General features: G+C 44.8%; 1 protein-coding gene across 1 annotated transcript in view; it reads left to right on the forward strand.

Moving 5' to 3' along the window:
* LOC139406430 (dynein light chain roadblock-type 2) overlaps positions 1 to 16,010 on the forward strand; it is a 25,933-nt gene extending 9,923 nt beyond the window's left edge. The window contains exons 2-6 of the mRNA XM_071148997.1: positions 2,488 to 2,563; positions 2,840 to 3,007; positions 3,174 to 5,807; positions 10,851 to 11,085; positions 13,737 to 16,010. Coding sequence (XP_071005098.1) covers positions 2,488 to 2,563; positions 2,840 to 3,007; positions 3,174 to 3,217 — 288 coding nt within the window. The 3' untranslated portion in view covers positions 3,218 to 5,807; positions 10,851 to 11,085; positions 13,737 to 16,010. The remainder of the gene's footprint in view (positions 1 to 2,487; positions 2,564 to 2,839; positions 3,008 to 3,173; positions 5,808 to 10,850; positions 11,086 to 13,736) is intronic.
* Positions 16,011 to 19,201: the final 3,191 nt, after the last annotated feature.

The raw sequence follows: 19,201 nt of genomic DNA on the forward strand, positions 1-19,201 counted from the left end.
TAGTGAACTGGGAGTACAGCAGAGGACTGAAGACACCTCTGGGCCCCCCCCCCCCGTGTTGAGTCAGTGTGGAGGTGGTGTTGTTGCCAGTCCTAACATACTGTGGTCTGCCTGTTATGAAGTCCAGATCCAGTTGCAGAGGGTGGTGTCCAGAGCCAGGGCTCTGAGCTTGGTGTCGAGCTTGGAGGGAACAGTAGTGTTGAATTCTGAACTGTAGTTAATGAACAGCATTCTCACATAGATATTCCTCTTGTCCAGATGTGTGTGTTACTGCTGTGTGAATAGTGATGGAAATGGCATCTTCCTTGGATCTGTTGGAGTGGTAGGCAAATTAGAGTGGGTCCAGTGTGCCGGGCATGCTGGCCTTAATGTGGGCCATGACCAGCCTCTCAAAGCACTTCATGATGACAGAGGTGAGCGTGACGGGGCGATAGTAATTTAGTCACCTTTTTCTTGGGCACTGGGACGATGGTGGTCTCCTTAAAGCAGGTGGGGACTACAGCCTGGGACGGGTTGAATATGTCAGAGAAGTTTTCCGCCAGCACACACTCAGAGGATGCGGCCAAGCTCGTCTGGGAGGGATTTTCCTTTCCACATGCGACTTAAGTCGGAGTTGTCGAACAGTCTGTATTGTCTTTTTGCGTCCCTAATGGATTTGCGGAGTTCGTACATGCTTTGCCTTTCATGCGTCACACACCACCAAGTTATCGGGGTTTGTTCCGCTGACATTGAATGCTGCGGTACTGACTCTCAGCATCGTACGTATATCTCCGTTCATCCAGGGTCTTTGGTATGTCTGGATTGTTATTGTGGGTACAACGTCATCAACATATTTGCTAATGAAGCCTGCGACTGACAATGTATATTCCTCAATGTTGATGGATGAGTCCTGGGTGGATGAATCTTTGAACATATTCCAATCAGTATTCTCGAAACAATCCTGTGGAATTGAGTCTACCTCTGTCCAGCGCCTCACTATTCTCTGTGTTGGTGGCTCTCTCTCGAGTTGCTGCTTGTAGGAAAAGAGAGACATGATCTGATTGGCCGAAGTCGGGATGTTTGTGTATACATGGTCAAGCACAGCGGATCCTCTTGTAGGGAAGGATACATGTTGGTGATATGAAGAAAACGGGCTTGGTTAAAGTCGGTTAAGAACAAATTGTTATTTTACAATGACGGCCTACCCCGGCCAAACCCGCCCCTAACACGGACGACACTGGGCCAATGGCCGTTTGTGATACAGCCCGGGATCGAACCAGGGTCTGTAGTGACACCTCTAGCACTGAGATGCAGTGCCTTAGGCCACTTGGGAACCCGGGGGAGAGGATTCTGCTGGCTAATGATCTTGTACAGTTCGATGAGTGCCGCCTTGGTGTGTGATTGTGGCGTTATGTAAACAATTGTGATAATAACACATGTGAATTCCCTCGGCATATAGTGGGGTATTTCAGCATCAGAAACTTCAGGTCAGGTGAATAGGAGCTTGAGAGGTTTTCAACTTCGGTATACCAGGAATTGTCAGTCGGTCTGCCAGATGGTGAAGCCTGATTTATTACTCCAGAGAAAACGTTTCCACTGTTCCAGAGTCCAATGGCCTCAAGCTTTACAACACTCCTGCCGACGCTTGTAAGTGTGCATGTTGCTTTTAGGCTTGTGTACGGCTACTTGGTCACGGAAACCCATTTCATGAAACTCCCGAACAGTTCTTGTGCTGAGGCATTTTGGAACTCGGTAGTGAGTGTTGCAACCGAGGACAGATGATTTTTACGCACTTCAGCAGTCCCGTTCTGTGAGCTTGTGTGGCCTACCACTTTACGGCTGAGCCGTTGTTGCTCTTAGACGTTTCCACATGACAATAACAGCACTTACAGTTGACTGGGGCAGCTCTAGCATGGCATAAATTTGATGAACTGACTTGTTGGAAAGGTGGCATCCTATGACGGTGCCACGTTGAATGTCACAGCTTATCAGTAATACCTTTCTACTGGCGATATTTGTCTATGGAGATTGCATGGCTGTGTGCTCTATTTTTTTTTTAACACTTTTCAGCAACTAGTGTGGCTGAAATAGCCAAATCCACTCATTTGAATCCACTAAGTCCACATACCTTTGTAAATATAGTGTAGCTAGCTAATGTTAGCTATGCTATTGACTGTCAGTAGGAATGGCTAGCTAACGTAAGCTAATCAGCTGCTTTGCTGTCTCGGTCAGACTTTTTTCCCCACATTTAACATTTATTTAACTAGGCAAGTCAGTTAAGAACAAATTCTTATTTACAATGACTGCCTACCCAGGCGACGCTGGGCCAGTTGTGCGCCGCCCTTTGGGACTCCCAATCACGGCGGGATGTGATACAGCCTGGATACGAACCAGGAACTGTAGTGACGCCTCTTGCACAGAGATGCAGTGCCTCAGACCACTGTGCCACTCGGGAGCCTAAGTGAGGCAAAGCTGCTGTACTGACACTTTATCTTCTTCCACAAACAGGCAGAAGTCGAAGAGACACTAAAGAGAATTCAAACTCACAAAGGTGTAATTGGAACAATAGTTGTTAATGCCGAGGGTAAGCAAGACAACACTGAAGTAACATCATCCCTCCCTCTCTACAATCCCATGTTTACATCCTCTTATAGGAGCTGTACCTTTAGCCACAACATGATGATTACTTTTATTTGTCAGGAACCATGTACAACATGCCATTGTACCAGATTTAGCTAGATTGCTAATTTTCATCTGTAGCCCCGGGGCATCAAAGACATACCATTTGAATTTATGTAGCAAGTAATAGTCTCATCACTTCTCTATTATAAAGTTGATGCTGTGTGTTGGTCTTTTTCAGGTATCCCAATCAGAACTACTTTAGACAACTCCACCACGGTGCAGTATGCTGGCCTGCTGCACCAGCTCACTATGAAAGCCAGAAGCACAGTCCGAGACATCGACCCTCAGAACGACCTGACCTTCCTCCGCATCCGCTCCAAGAAGCATGAGATCATGGTGGCACCTGGTGAGTGTAGCAGAGGTGGTTTAGGTTCTCAAGGGACGCCCATCCACGAGAAGATCATCTATGTATCTGACATGTTGATATTGTGCTTTTGATTCATTGTTAATATTTCAAATGTAATGAAACACATTTAGGGATTTTACAGTTTCTCCTCCCCTCTCTTTTCCAGACAAGGAGTATCTATTGATAGTCATCCAGAACCCCAGTGAATAGCCCCAGGAGGTTCCTGTGAGAGTCAGGCAGTAGCTCCTCACACACTGATCTTTGTCTCTTAAGAATAAATGTTTTGTTAAACTGGACCACATATTTTGCTTTGTGCATTTTCTCCTTTTTCCACTCTGCAATGTTTCCTTATTCTATTCATTCTCCTTCTTAGCCATTGTCATTAACAAATAAAAAATTGAAGAAACAAGGACATCATAACAATTGGAGCATTGTGTATGTCCTATTTTCCTTTGTCCCGTGCCCACCCCATATGTTGATATGAATATAGTCTATGTACGGAGGGTAGATGGACTGAATCTGAATGACTTTATTCTGAGTTAATGTAGAGGAACTGAGGAAGGTCAATGTGTCAGAGACAGAGCTGTAGTGTATGGTCAGAGTAACCACTGAGCAGCAGTATCAGACATGATTCATTTTCATTCAACTGTTTGTTCTAAAGAGCTTCCTGGGGCCTGATTGAGTTTGCTAGCAAACTGTCCAAAATTGTTTGAAATAAGTATTTTTGGGGGGGAATTATAGAATTAGAATTTACAAGGTATCATTGACTTAACAACCCATGTATCTTTCTTAATCAGAAAATCAAAGTTTATATGTGGCTGTTTTATCAAAGTTGGCTGGCTAATTTAATAATTCTGCTTTTATAAATCTATGGTGTAGACTCAAATCAAATACCAGATCAGGCCAGCAAAGGGCATATGTGGGCTGTCACAGCACACTCTCAGTTTTGTGATTTTACATTTTAGCAGACGTTCTTATCCAGAGCAACTTACAGTATTGAGTGCAAAAATGTATACTTGTTTTTTACACTTTCAAAACGGATATTCAGAATTGAGCCTGTATGTGGGTGTGATAATGTAAAGAGAATGAGGAAAATGTTACTAATGACCATAGCGAGTACATATCCACCACAGCCACTACATATCCACCACAGCCACTACTTCTGGAGGTGGGGGATGTGGTCTACATGTGCCTCTCCTCAGGTTCCAGGTATTGGCTCACTTTTATTAGGCTAGAACAAACTTTGTTGTTTTACTTTACAATGTGTCCCTAATACATAGCCTAATTATTTACATGGTAGTTAAATAGGATATGATGGTCATCAGTTACGCAAGTCCAGTATTACAGTGTTGTTGAAGAGCACTTCAAGGGATAGTTCACTCATGACAAAATTACATTGGTTTCCTTACCCTGTAAGCAGTCTATGGAGAAGGCATGACAGCAATCCATGCTATGGTTTAGTTTCCCTGGCACTGTTTCCACATGCTATCGTTTTAGCATTTGTGGTAAAAATCCCATTTAAGTCTTAGGACCAATATTAGCTTTTTTTATGCAATCAACTAAGCATGGATTGCTGTCATATACTAAAACTTTTCCCTGTGAATGTACAGCATTATACTGGAACCAGAGTTGGGATGCTGTAATATGTTTTATGGTAAGGAAAATAGCATCTCTGCTGTAAAGCAAAATTACAGTGTTAAACTGGCAACTCTGGTGCCAGTGTAATGCTGTAAATTTACAGTAATTCTCCCTGAAATCTAAATGTAAGAAAAACCAATTTGTACAAAATACATTTATTCAAATTGGTAAAAACATTTAAAAAATTGACAATAGAAGTAACAGTTAACATGTAACCAAATGAGAGCGTCATTACAACACAAATTTAAAAACTATATTGTGTGCCTGGTTGTGGGGAGAGAGACAGACGAGCTGAGAGCCGAGTGATCCAATCACACAGGGTTGTGACAGCTGAGGAGGAAGGTCACTGTGTCCTGGTGTTGCCTTTCATGCTCTCCCCATTAAGTAGACTATCACAGTGGCATCTCGATGGATACCTATATTAGTTATTTCTTGTGTAGGCGGCTATCCTACTCGAAACTATAATCCTGGGAGGGAAAGGTTGGCCATGCTACCTAGGTCGGGAGGGCCCTCGATACAAAACTGGTGCATGGGTCATTCGCATCGGTTTTAGTGGTTTGCGAGTAGTTTAGTGGCTCATGCCGTGGTTGCTCCGGTAGTTTACCACAGCCACAAAGTCAATTCTGGCTAAACCCTGTCTAATTCTACAATTTCTTTCTCATTTTAAACCTAACCTTAAACTCACTGAAACTTATGCCTAACCTTTTAAGACCAAAAAGCACATTTTTGTTTGCATGAATTTTTACAATGATAACTAGTGACAACCATCTTTTGAACCGCTAGAAACAAGCAATTTTCTCTGTAGTCATGGTAAAAATATAACGGTCACGAATCGGCACTCAGTTTATTCTCTAAGGCACTTAGAGGCTGCAGTACAGGCAGCGAAGCCTACCATCACAACAGTTATCTGGGTGATTTTTTTTTTTTCTAGGTCGCAGAGCAAGATATTTACAAGCGATTTAGTGCAGACCGAAAGAGCTAGCTAGGTTAGCTAAGAAAACATGCAGCAAGTCAATGTTGGCTAACAATAAAAATACTTAAACAAGTCAAGGTATCAACCCAGCAGCTGCTGAAAATATTCTTCCACTTCAAGATTTACTAAAATAGTCTGAGCTTCATGTGTCTTGGAAGGAGGCTTCCAATTACAGTTAATAACTGTCATGTACTGTCATGTTGTCTTGTCTCTGTCCTTTCCCTTCACCCTGTCTCCCTCTGCTGGTCGTGTTAGGTTACCTTTTCTCCCCCGCTTTCCCCCAGCTGTCCCTTGTCTCCTCTAACTACCCATTCACCCCGTTCCCCACCTGTTCCCTTTTTCCCTCTGATTAGGTCCCTATATCTCTCTCTGTTTCTGCTCCTGTCCTTGTCGGATTCTTGTTTGTTTGTGTCATTCATGCCTGAACCAGACTGTCGTCATGTTTGCTGTAACCTTGTCCTGTCCTGTCGGAATCTGCCGGTCCATCTGAGCCTACCTATGTTTGGTAATTAAAGAAGCTCTGTTTAAGTTCGTTCGCTTTTGGGTCCTCATTCACGCACCGTAACAGAAGAATCCGACCAAGAATGGACCCAGCGACTTCGGATCCTCTCCACTCAGCCGTCGAGATCCAGGGAGCGATGCTAGGCAGACACAAGCAGGAATTGTCTGCCGCTCGACATGCCGTTGAGACCCTGGCCACCCAAGTCTCCAACCTCACAGAACAGGTTCACCATCTCCGCCTCGATCCACCGGCCACTTCCAGGGCTTTCGAATCTCCGGAGCCCAGAATCAATAACCCGCCGTGTTACTCTGGGGAGCCCACTGAATGCCGCTCGTTCCTCACCCAGTGTGATATTGTGTTTTCTCTCCAGCCCAACACTTACTCCAGGAGCACTGCTCGTGTCGCCTACGTCATATCTCTCCTTATTGGACGGGCTCGTGAGTGGGGCACGGCAATCTGGGAGGCAAGGGCTGAGTGTACTAACCAGTATCAAGACTTTAAGGAGGAGATGATACGGGTTTTTGATCGATCTGTTTTTGGGGAGGAGGCTTCCAGGGCCCTGTCTTCCCTATGTCAAGGCAATCGATCCATAACAGACTACTCTATTGAGTTTCGCACTCTTGCTGTCTCCAGTGGCTGGAACGAGCCGGCCTTGCTCGCTCGTCTTCTGGAGGGTTTCCGCGCAGAGGTAAAGGATGAGATTCTCTCCCGGGAGGTTCCTTCCAGCGTGGATTCCTTGATTGAACTCGCTATTCGCATTGAGCGACGGGTTGATCTTCGTCACCGAGCTCGTGGAAAGGAGCTCGCGCTCTCCGTCGCCTCCCTCTCCGCATCACTACCATCTTCCTCTGCCGGCTCGGGTGCTGAGTCCATGCAGCTGGGAGGTATCCGCATCTCGACTGAGGAGAGGGAACGGAGAATCACCAACCGCCTCTGTCTCTATTGCGGTTCCGCTGGTCATTTTGTCACTTCATGTCCAGTAAAAGGCCAGAGCTCGTCAGTAAGCGGAGGGCTACTGGTGAGCGCTACTACTCCTGTCTCTCCTTCAAGATCCTGCACTACCTTGTCGGTCCATCTACGCTGGACCGGTTCGTCAGCTTCCTGCAGTGCCTTAATAGACTCTGGGGCGGAGGGCTGTTTTATGGACGAGACCTGGGCTCGGGAACATGACATTCCTCTCAGACAGTTAAAGGAGCCCACGGCCTTGTTCGCCCTGGATGGTAGTCCTCTCCCCAGGATTCAGCGTGAGACGCTACCTTTAACCCTCACTGTTTCTGGTAATCATAGTGAAACCATTTCTTTTTTAATTTTTCGTTCACCTTTTACACCTGTTGTTTTGGGCCATCCCTGGCTAGTTTGTCATAATCCTTCCATTAATTGGTCTAGTAATTCTATCCTCTCCTGGAACGTCTCTTGTCATGTGAAATGTTTAATGTCTGCTATCCCTCCTGTTTCCTCTGTCTCTTCTTCACAGGAGGAGCCTGGTGATTTGACAGGGGTGCCGGAGGAATATCACGATCTGCGCACGGTGTTCAGTCGGTCCAGGGCCACCTCTCTTCCTCCACACCGGTCGTATGATTGTAGTATTGATCTCCTTCCGGGAACCACCCCCCCCCGGGGTAGACTATACTCTCTGTCGGCTCCCGAACGTAAGGCTCTCGAAGATTATTTGTCTGTAGCTCTTGACGCCGGTACCATAGTCCCCTCCTCCTCTCCCGCCGGAGCGGGGTTTTTTTTTGTCAAGAAGAAGGACGGGTCTCTGCGCCCCTGCATAGATTATCGAGGGCTGAATGACATAACAGTGAAGAATCGTTATCCGCTTCCTCTTATGTCTTCAGCCTTCGAGATCCTGCAGGGAGCCAGGTTTTTCACTAAGTTGGACCTTCGTAACGCTTACCATCTCGTGCGCATCAGGGAGGGGGACGAGTGGAAGACGGCGTTTAACACTCCGTTAGGGCACTTTGAATACCGGGTTCTTCCTTTCGGCCTCGCTAACGCTCCAGCTGTCTTTCAGGCATTAGTCAATGATGTCCTGAGAGACATGCTGAACATCTTTGTTTTCGTTTACCTTGACGATATCCTGATTTTTTCACCGTCACTCCAGATTCATGTTCAGCACGTTCGACGTGTCCTCCAGCGCCTTTTAGAGAATTGTCTTTTTGTGAAGGCTGAGAAGTGCACTTTTCATGCCTCCTCCGTCACATTTCTCGGTTCTGTTATTTCCGCTGAAGGCATTAAGATGGATCCCGCTAAGGTCCAAGCTGTCATTGATTGGCCCGTCCCTAAGTCACGCGTCGAGCTGCAGCGCTTTCTCGGCTTCGCGAACTTCTATCGTCGTTTCATCCGTAATTTCGGTCAGGTGGCAGCTCCTCTCACAGCCCTTACTTCTGTCAAGACGTGCTTTAAGTGGTCCGTTTCCGCCCAGGGAGCTTTTGATCTCCTCAAGAATCGTTTTACATCCGCTCCTATCCTTGTTACACCTGACGTCTCTAGACAGTTCGTTGTCGAGGTTGACGCGTCAGAGGTGGGAGTGGGAGCCATCCTTTCTCAGCGCTCCCTCTCTGACGACAAGGTCCACCCATGCGCGTATTTTTCTCATCGCCTGTCGCCGTCGGAACGTAACTATGATGTGGGTAACCGCGAACTGCTCGCCATCCGGTTAGCCCTAGGCGAATGGCGACAGTGGTTGGAGGGGGCGACCGTTCCTTTTGTCGTTTGGACTGACCATAGGAACCTTGAGTACATCCGTTCTGCCAAACGACTTAATGCGCGTCAGGCGCGTTGGGCGCTGTTTTTCGCTCGTTTCGAGTTCGTGATTTCTTATCGTCCGGGCTCTAAGAACACCAAGCCTGATGCTTTGTCTCGTCTCTTCAGTTCTTCAGTAGCCTCCACTGACCCCGAGGGGATTCTCCCTGAGGGGCGTGTTGTCGGGTTGACTGTCTGGGGAATTGAGAGGCAGGTAAAGCAAGCACTCACTCAAACTCCGTCGCCGCGCGCTTGTCCTAGGAACCTTCTTTTCGTTCCCGTTCCTACTCGTCTGGCCGTTCTTCAGTGGGCTCACTCTGCCAAGTTAGCCGGCCACCCTGGCGTTCGGGGTACGCTTGCTTCCATTCGCCAGCGTTTCTGGTGGCCCACCCGGGAGCATGACACGCGTCGTTTCGTGGCTGCTTGTTCGGTCTGCGCGCAGACTAAGTCCGGTAACTCTCCTCCTGCCGGCCGTCTCAGGCCGCTTCCTATTCCCTCTCGACCGTGGTCTCACATCGCCTTAGATTTTGTCACCGGACTGCCTTCGTCAGCGGGGAAGACTGTTATTCTTACGGTTGTCGATAGGTTCTCTAAGGCGGCTCATTTCATTCCCCTTGCTAAGCTTCCTTCTGCTAAAGAGACGGCACAAATCATCATCGAGAATGTTTTCAGAATTCATGGCCTTCCGTCAGACGTCGTTTCGGACAGAGGTCCGCAATTCACGTCTCAATTTTGGAGGGAGTTTTGCCGTTTGATTGGGGCTTCCGTCAGTCTCTCTTCCGGCTTTCACCCCCAGTCTAACGGTCAAGCAGAACGGGCCAATCAGACTATTGGTCGCATCTTACGCAGTCTTTCTTTTCGCAACCCTGCGTCTTGGTCAGAACAGCTCCCCTGGGCAGAATACGCCCACAACTCGCTTCCTTCGTCTGCGACCGGGCTATCTCCTTTTCAGAGTAGCCTCGGGTACCAGCCTCCGTTGTTCTCATCTCAGTTCGCCGAGTCCAGCGTCCCCTCCGCTCAGGCTTTTGTCCAACGTTGCGAGCGCACCTGGAAGAGGGTCAGGTCTGCACTTTGCCGTTATAGGGCGCAGACTGTGAGAGCTGCTAATAAGCGTAGAACTAAGAGCCCTAGATATTGTCGCGGTCAGAGAGTTTGGCTCTCCACTCAGAACCTTCCCCTTAAGACGGCTTCTCGCAAGTTGACCCCGCGGTTCATTGGTCCATTCCGTATCTCTCAGGTCATTAATCCTGTCGCAGTGCGACTTCTTCTTCCGCGATATCTTCGTCGCGTCCACCCGGTCTTCCATGTCTCCTGTGTTAAGCCCGTTCTTCGCGCCCCCGCTCGTCTCCCCCCCCCCCCCCCCCCCATCCTTGTCGAGGGCGCACCTATCTACAGGGTCCGTAAAATCTTGGACATGCGTCCTCGGGGCCGTGGTCATCAGTACCTAGTTGACTGGGAGGGGTACGGTCCTGAGGAGAGGAGTTGGGTTCCCTCTCGGGACGTGCTGGACCGTGCGCTGATTGATGATTTCCTCCGTTGCCGCCAGGTTTCCTCCTCGAGTGCGCCAGGAGGCGCTCGGTGAGTGGGGGGGTACTGTCATGTACTGTCATGTTGTCTTGTCTCTGTCCTTTCCCTTCACCCTGTCTCCCTCTGCTGGTCGTGTTAGGTTACCTTTTCTCCCCCGCTTTCCCCCAGCTGTCCCTTGTCTCCTCTAACTACCCATTCACCCCGTTCCCCACCTGTTCCCTTTTTCCCTCTGATTAGGTCCCTATATCTCTCTCTGTTTCTGCTCCTGTCCTTGTCGGATTCTTGTTTGTTTGTGTCATTCATGCCTGAACCAGACTGTCGTCATGTTTGCTGTAACCTTGTCCTGTCCTGTCGGAATCTGCCGGTCCATCTGAGCCTACCTATGTTTGGTAATTAAAGAAGCTCTGTTTAAGTTGATTCGCTTTTGGGTCCTCATTCACGCACCGTAACAATAACAGTATTTTTCTGCATTTTACCCATAATGCATTGCAATCTACAGCATTAATGCTGTAAAAACACATTTACGGTATTTTACTGTGCATTCTAGAGTGTTTTACTGTTGAAATGACAGAAAAGTCTTAGTGTACCTTATAGCTGTCGTCAGCGAAATGGGACGTCAGCGAAATGGGACACCCCTGGGCTAGGGTGTGTCCCAGGGATAAATACACCTTTCCCCATTCATTTAGACCAGGGGTGTCAAAGTCAAATGGACGGAGGGCCAAATAAAAAAATCAGCTACAAGACGAGGGCCGGACTGTTCGAATGTTCATTGAAAAATTTTTAAATGACGCATATAGTCTAGTGAACCTAATTGAACCTACTGAAAACCTAACAAATATATTACAATATGATCAGATAAATAAAGCAATATTTTCTTATGGCTCTGTCAGTAATCTTTAATTTTCAACAGACACAAAAGACAAATTTCCTTTATATAAATATCCCCATAACATGAACATTAAATGAAAGAAACCGGTATTCAAGGCACCATCAGTAGACTATATTTTCTATTTTAGCAAAAGTGGGCTAAATTTACTTCAAAGAAAAAACAATAATAGCAATTTTCTATCATCCACTCAACTGAAATATTTTAAAAATATAATTGGATTGAAATACAAAAAAATAAAGTGCAAAAATCTATTAATCAAAAACAACACTTTGTTTAAGGAGAAGTAACATGCAGTGAAAACAAATATTAAATTTTAACTTTTAAACTTGAACTGAGTAAAAACTCTAAATATGTGATTGCACAGTAATGTTCACTTGTTTGAGGTTGAGGGTGATACTTGGTGGTGTCCCATCTTTTCCACAAGTTCATCAATGTTCGGGGTAAGGCTCTGAGCTGAAGAAATCCTCAGAATTGAGTGGAGGTGTTCAGCAGTAAGTCGACTTCTGTGTGATGTTTTGTTCAGGTTCATCAAAGAAAACAGTTGTTCACACAGGTATGTGCTGCCAAACATAGACAACGTTTGAGCAGCCTGGATGCGCAGCTGGGGCATTGTGCCGGGGAGGAAACGGGCGAACTCCGCAGCACCCACTGCCGCATATTTTGCCCTCAGTGCATCATTGCATTGGAGGTCAATCAACTCCATTTGGAGGTTTGGTGGTGAGCTTTCCACGTCAACAGCAAATGGGTTACCGAGCAGTTCCAACCTGCTTTTTTGTGCTTCAAAGTCAGCAAATCGGCGTCGAAAGTCAGCGGCAAGCATACCTATTTTATCAGCCAACTGTGTGCTCGGGAACGCACTGGTAGAGAGCTTCTCTTTCATGGTCTGGCAGCTGGGAAAGTGGCTCAAATTTTCTTTCCGCATCTGCGTCTCCCACAGAGTCAGTTTGGTTTTAAATGCCTTCACTGTACTGTACATATCAGAGATGACACGATCCCGACCCTGCAGCTGCAAGTTTATTGCATTCAGATGACTCGTAATGTCACACAGAAAAGCCATTTCACACAGAAACATTTCGTCTCGGAGTTGTGTTGTGTCTTTCCCTTTGCTGTCCAAGAACAGACAAATCTCCTCACGAAGCTCGAAACATCTTTGAAGCACCTTTCCCTGGCTTAGCCATCGCACCTCTGTGTGATAAGGCAAATCACCATGCTCCGTTTCTAACTCCGTCAGAAATGCCTTGAACTGGCGGTGATTCAAACCTTTGGCTCTGATAAAGTTAACTGTGCGCGTGATGATGCTCATTACATGCTCCATTTTCAAGGCTTTACCGCACAACGCTTCCTGGTGTATGATACAATGATAAGCTGTCAGCTCACCTGTCGCGTTTTCCTCTTGCATCTTTTCCCGTATCTTCGCCACCAGTCCGCTCCTGTGTCCACACATCGCAGGTGCTCCGTCGGTTGTCAAACCCACGAGTTTTTCCCAAGGCAGCTCCATCTCATTTACACATCTTGACACCTCTTCATACAAATCATGCCCCGTAGTTGTGCCATGCATAGGACGTAAAGCCAAAAACTCCTCTGTCACGCTTAGGTTGGAGTCCACTCCGCGGATGAAAATTGACAACTGGGCAATGTCAGAAATGTCGGTGCTCTCATCCACAGCCAAGGAATATGCAATAAAATCTTTTCCCTTTTTCACAAGCTGCTCTTTTAGATTGATGGACAACTGGTCTACTCTCTCGGCAATGGTGTTTCTGCTCAGACTCACATTTAAAAAGAGTTGCCTTTTTTCTGGGCAAACTTCGTCACAAACTTTAATCATGCAGTTTTTGATGAAATCCCCCTCCGTAAATGGCCGGGCTGATTTAGCGATCTCTTCTGCCAAAATAAAACTGGCCTTGACAGCAGCCTGGCCTTGTGATTTGGCTTTTTTGAACAGAGCCTGTCGAGATTTGAGGCCTCGTTTTAATTCCTCTGCCTTTTGTAGCCTTTGTTCCATGTCCATATTCTTGTTTTTGTCCGCGTGTTTCGTTTCATAATGTCGTCTCAGATTATACTCTTTCAGTACCGCCACACTTTCTCCACACAGAAGACACACAGGTTTTCCAGCTACCTTCGTGAACATATACTCCGACTCCCACCTTGTTTGAAACCCCCGGTTCTCAGTATCCACCTTCCGTTTTGCCATTTTTGATGGGTATCTGAAAGTTAATTTTACTGTGATGCTGACGACTGCTGTGCCAATAAATATTGAAATGAAGCAGCCTACTGCTCGGTGCGTCACCTTTGCATTGTGGGAAATGTAGTATTGGTGCGTGTAAAAGATCTGCGGGCTGCCGGCTTGCTGCGGGCCGGTTCTAATAATAAATCAAGATCATCCCAGGGGCCGTAAAAAACCTTCTTGCGGGCCGGATGTGGCCCGCGGGCCTTGACTCTGACATATGTGATTTAGACTCTGTGCAGACACTTATTTTTGTTTGTTTTGGCACTGCAACACCCCTCATTAACACCATCTATGCATATAACCACTCACTTACACTACTGAATACTGACTACACAAACACCACTGTTAATTGTATATAGTTTACTTCAGTTAAGAATAACAAAAATATATTATCTCCATGTTGTCTCCCTCTGTTACTTGCTACGAGCCAGTTGATGACACAGCACAGGTGTCAAACTCATGCCATGGAGGGCCAAGTGACTGCAGGTTTTCACTCCTACCCTGTACTTGATTGATAAATGGTCACTAATTAGTAAGGAACTCCCCACACCGGTTTGTCTAGTGCTAAATGAAAGGCAAAACCAAAAACCTGAAGACACTAGGCCCTGCATGGAGTGAGTTGACACCCCTGGATTATAGGTTAAGGAAACTGTGTAATTTTGTAATTTAGCTGAACTATCCCTTTAAAACAGATTGCTCTTTAGATCTTGTACAGTGATATTGATAAACCTAACAATTGAACATAGAAATCAAAATAGATGACACTGAATGTGAACCAAAGTACCTCCACTTCATGAAATGTTTCTTCTACTTCATTTGACACAAACATTATATAAAATACAATCTTATATTCATTAAGGCACACAGTCAACATACAGTATAAAGTACTAGTTTCATTAAAGCTTTAATAATGTCCCAAATACACACATTTTGATTAGTGCAACAGCCAAGCCAAAATACTTAATAATCAAGTATAATTGATTACTACCCTGGAATAGTTCAGCAGTATTGCACTCTGACATTGAATAGTCTTTCACTTCACAATCATTCCCTCCACCATTGAAGTGCATGTGTGCCTAATTTGTTTATACTTACAGTATGATGAAATAAATTGGTTGACAGAGATCCTGGGTAAGGCCTCAGATCCATGAGGGACAGAGAGAAAAAAAACTGTAGAAAAAGATTGGGAAGTAAAGGCATTTAGCATCTGCAACTTTTTGAGATCTGATAGAATTGGATAGGTGTCCCACAATGACATCAATTCCACATGGCCTTTCAGACCAGATGGAGCAAGATTCAAAGTTTATTTGCCAAGTGCACAGGAGTAAAACAGTACGGTGTACTACCATACCAGACAGCATGCAAATAGAAACGGGAATATATACAGTACCAGTCAAAAGTTTGGACACCTAGTCATTCAAGTGTTTTTCTTAATTTTTTACTATTTTCTACTCTGTAGAATAGTGACGACATCAAAACTATGAAATTACACATGGAATCATGTAGCAACCCCAAAAAGTGTTAAACAAATCAAAATATATTTTATATTTGAGATTCTTGAAATTAGCCACCCCCTTTGTACTGTGTGGAAAGCACAGTACACAGTATCTAGTGCCCCACCGAAGAGAACCAGGATTCCGTTTTAATAATGAATTGACAACACTGCACTAACGGACAGTGTGTGTAGCAGAATAACAGAGACAGAGTTTCCTTCTTTTCCTGTTTGTGCTGAGGAGTAGTAGTGGCTTCCTAGTTCTGTCCATGATGTCAGGGATGTGGTCCGTCACTGGACTGAGAATAGATATGCAGAAAGCTCACAACAAATCTTTGTCTCATTTTAGAGTAAGTTGTAAAGCATCTGAACTTATCCTTCACTGTACATATTGCCAGTGGTGTAAAGTACCTCAGTAGTACTTTAAAGTATTTTTTACGTTTTATTCTTTTGCTTATTTTTACTTCACTACATACCCTTGACACCCAAAAGTTATATTTTGACAGGAAAATGGTCCAATTCACACACTTATCAAAAGAACATCCCTGGTCATCCCTACTGCCTCTGATTTGGTAGACTCACTAAACACAAATTGTTCATTTCTAAATTAGGTCTGAGTGTTGGAGTGTGCCCCTGGCTATCCATCATTTAAAAAATAAAAAAAGTCATTGTGCCGACTGGTTTGCTTAATAAGGAATTTGAAATAGTTTTAACTTTTACTTTTGATACTTAAGTATATTTAAAACCAAATACATTTAGACTTTTACTCAAGTAGTATTTTACTGGGTGACTCACTTTTACTTTAGTATTTTCTATTAAGGTATCTTTACTTTTACTCAAGTATCAGTAGTTTTTCCACCACTGCATATTGCCGGTGTAGGGAATATGATATATGTGGGAGATTTTTAATGAGGACACAAGGTGGCCAAGTCTACATCCTTGTAGAGGAATCTCATTTCCAAGTCAGCAGGGCATTTTACAAATGTAAATAATAAAATGGTTCTACTTTACAATGTGTCCATAATACTTATGCATTTACATAGCAGTTACATAGGCAAGTACAGTTTACTTTTTTTTTTACACAGTGCTTGTTAGTTACCACTCAATAGGTGTCAGTATCATCACAGATGAACCAAAACCTGGATAGATGGGCTGAGTGAATGTGGTCTGGACTCTAGAGGAAGGTCATTGTGTCAGAGACACTGTAAAGACAGAGTTCATGCCCTGTAGTCCAGGTATATTCCTACTCAGGAGCAACGGATGGTAGGTATACCCTCTACTATTGTGGTAGAAAATGCATCTGGATGCAGAGCAGTACGACCTCCAGGATAGATCATTACCTCCAAACCAACACTCATTGCCACTTCCTCTCCGGCTGATCCCTTTATACGAGACAGCTACATCAATGCCATCCCCGCTCCACTATTACCTCCCAGTAGAAGGCTCCAGACCCTCTCTACAAAACACCAGTGGTTAAATCTATGTTGATGGTAAGGCTGGACCTTATCACTTCTGGTCACCTTTGTTTCCCTCAGACAGAAACAGTAGTTGATTTGCTGTGCTGGGATTCAATGTCAGCTAGCACCAGTCTAGGAAGAGGACAAATAAAGCATGTCAAAAAGGCCAATTGCCTTTTAAGGTAATTTATTGACAAGCCACTGCCAGTCATCCAATCTCTGCTCCCGTATGTTGGCCAATCACCTCCATTGCGACCTTTTCTTGTGCGTCAGCCAGGTGAGTTTCCAAAAGGGAGTTAGAAATAATGGGTATAGACTTCAGCAGCAGATATGGCCTAGTCAAGTTGATGAGTGATGTGTTTGTATAATGTTTGCTAAGCTTTTATACCTCTGTTTGGTTTTGACCTGCATGCATGCCTCTATACCTTCAGAGATGGACCAGACGTCCTGTTGTCTCACGCTAGCAGTTACAGAAATATTTATCTTGCTATGAGAGTGACTTGGTTGTTTATCTACCTTAGTTGAATACACAGACTGTAAATTGCTCTGGATAAAAGGCCAAAATGTACATTTAAAAAATGAACTCTTGCAAAGCACACTTGGTGGGTATTATTATAATGAGCTCCGCCCCAAACAAGACAGATCATGTCCCCTTTCTCAGACGTTGCTGACACATGCCAGATCTTACAACACCTGGATAGGAACTTTACGTTTCAGCTAATCACATCATACATTTATGTTATAGCAATCTGGTGCCAGACGGCACAGTCGATGACGTTGCACGCAGCCATTGGTTGATGCATGCAACGTCTGAGCAGGGGAACACAACCCAAATTGGTCGGTCCAGCCTGGTCCAAGTCTGAACCAATCATAGACGTCTATGTTTCACAAGTTTGGACAGCACATCACAGTAGAGTACAATATGGTAGAGTTTAGTTCAGTAGAGTAGACACAAGTAGTACATTAAATTTTAGTCATTTCACTCCATCCCGAGTTAGTGTATTAATTTTAAGATAGGTACAGTGGGGCAAAAAAGTATTTAGTCAGCCACCAATTGTGCAAGTTCTCCCACTTAAAAAGATGAGAGGGGCCTGTAATTTTCATCTTAGTTACACTTCAACTATGACAGACAAAATGTGAAGAAAAAAAATCCAGAAAATCACATTGTAGGATTTTTAATGAATTTATTTGCAAATTATGGTGGAAAGTAAGTATTTGGTCACCTACAAACAAGCAAGATTTCTGGCTCTCACAGACCTGTAACTTCTTCTTTAAGAGGCTCCTCTGTCCTCCACTCATTACCTGTATTAATGGCACATGTTTGAACTTGTTATCAGTATAAAAGACACCTGTCCACAACCTCAAACAGTCACACTACAAGCTCCACTATGGCCAAGACCAAAGAGCTGTCAAAGGACACCAGAAACAAAATTGTAGACCTGCACCAGGCTGGGAAGACTGAATCTGCAATAGGTAAGCAGCTTGGTTTGAAGAAATCAACTGTGGGAGCAATTATTAGGAAATGGAAGACATACAAGACCACTGATAATCTCCCTCGATCTGGGGCTCCACGCAAGATCTCACCCCGTGGGGTCAAAATGATCACAAGAACGGTGAGCAAAAATGCCAGTACCACACGGGTGGACCTAGTGAATGACCTGCAGAGAGCTGGGACCAAAGTAACAAAGCCTACCATCAGCAAGGGCATTGAAGATGAAACGTGGCTGGGTCTTTCAGCATGACAATGATCCCAAACACACCGCCCAGGCAACAAAGGAGCATTTCAAGGTCCTGGAGTGGCCTAGCCAGTCTCCAGATCTCAACCCCATAGAAAATCTTTGGAGGGAGTTGAAAGTCCGTGTTGCCCAGCAACAGCCCCAAAACATCACTGCTCTAGAGGAGATCTGCATGGAGGAATGGGCCAAAATACCAGCAACAGTGTGTGAAAACCTTGTGAAGACAGAAAACATTTGACCTCTGTCATTGCCAACAAAGTGTATATAACAAAGTATTGAGATAAACTTTTGTTATTGACCAAATACTTATTTTCCACCATAACTTGCAAATAAATTAATTAAAAATCCTACAATGTGATTTTCTGGATATTTTTTTCTCATTTTGTCTGTCATAGTTGAAGTGTACCTATGATGGTAATAACAGGCCTCTCTCATCTTCTTAAGTGGGAGAACTTGCACAATTAGTGGCTGACTAAATACTTTTTTGCCCCACTGTATATGTTTATTATAACTGTTGATTCAGGGCTCATGTGTGAAACTATTCTAACTGAACATTTTATTTCACAGTGACACTGACTCCGAATGGGAGCCCCCAGTGCCAATGTGTCCATCCCTCACTGAAGCTGATTCATCCAGCTCCTGCCACAAGTGGTGTTCATCTGCCCAAATTTATTTCTGCGGGCATGGATGTGCCTCAGGGCCAAAAGGGCACAGCATGGAGGCGTCGCTGTGTTCTTTGCTAAATTAAGTCCGACATCACCTGCACCACATGCTTGGTGACCCTCTGCTTTACAGCAGAAAGAGACTGCTATGGCACCTGGCATCAGCAGCACAATATTGTGTAGAGGACACAGGGTCTTCCAAATATTGAAAGTGTTATTTTGTAAATGTATATCTATTTTTTTCATGTTTTTTCTCCATTTTGGGGGGGGGTGTGTTAGAATACCATTTTGGTATTTTGTATATAGTTCTTCCATTCAAAATGTATAACTTCACCATTTTGGCCAC

Source organism: Oncorhynchus clarkii, chromosome 1, assembly GCF_045791955.1.
Source record: "Oncorhynchus clarkii lewisi isolate Uvic-CL-2024 chromosome 1, UVic_Ocla_1.0, whole genome shotgun sequence".
In the NCBI taxonomy this organism is placed as follows: domain Eukaryota; kingdom Metazoa; phylum Chordata; class Actinopteri; order Salmoniformes; family Salmonidae; genus Oncorhynchus; species Oncorhynchus clarkii.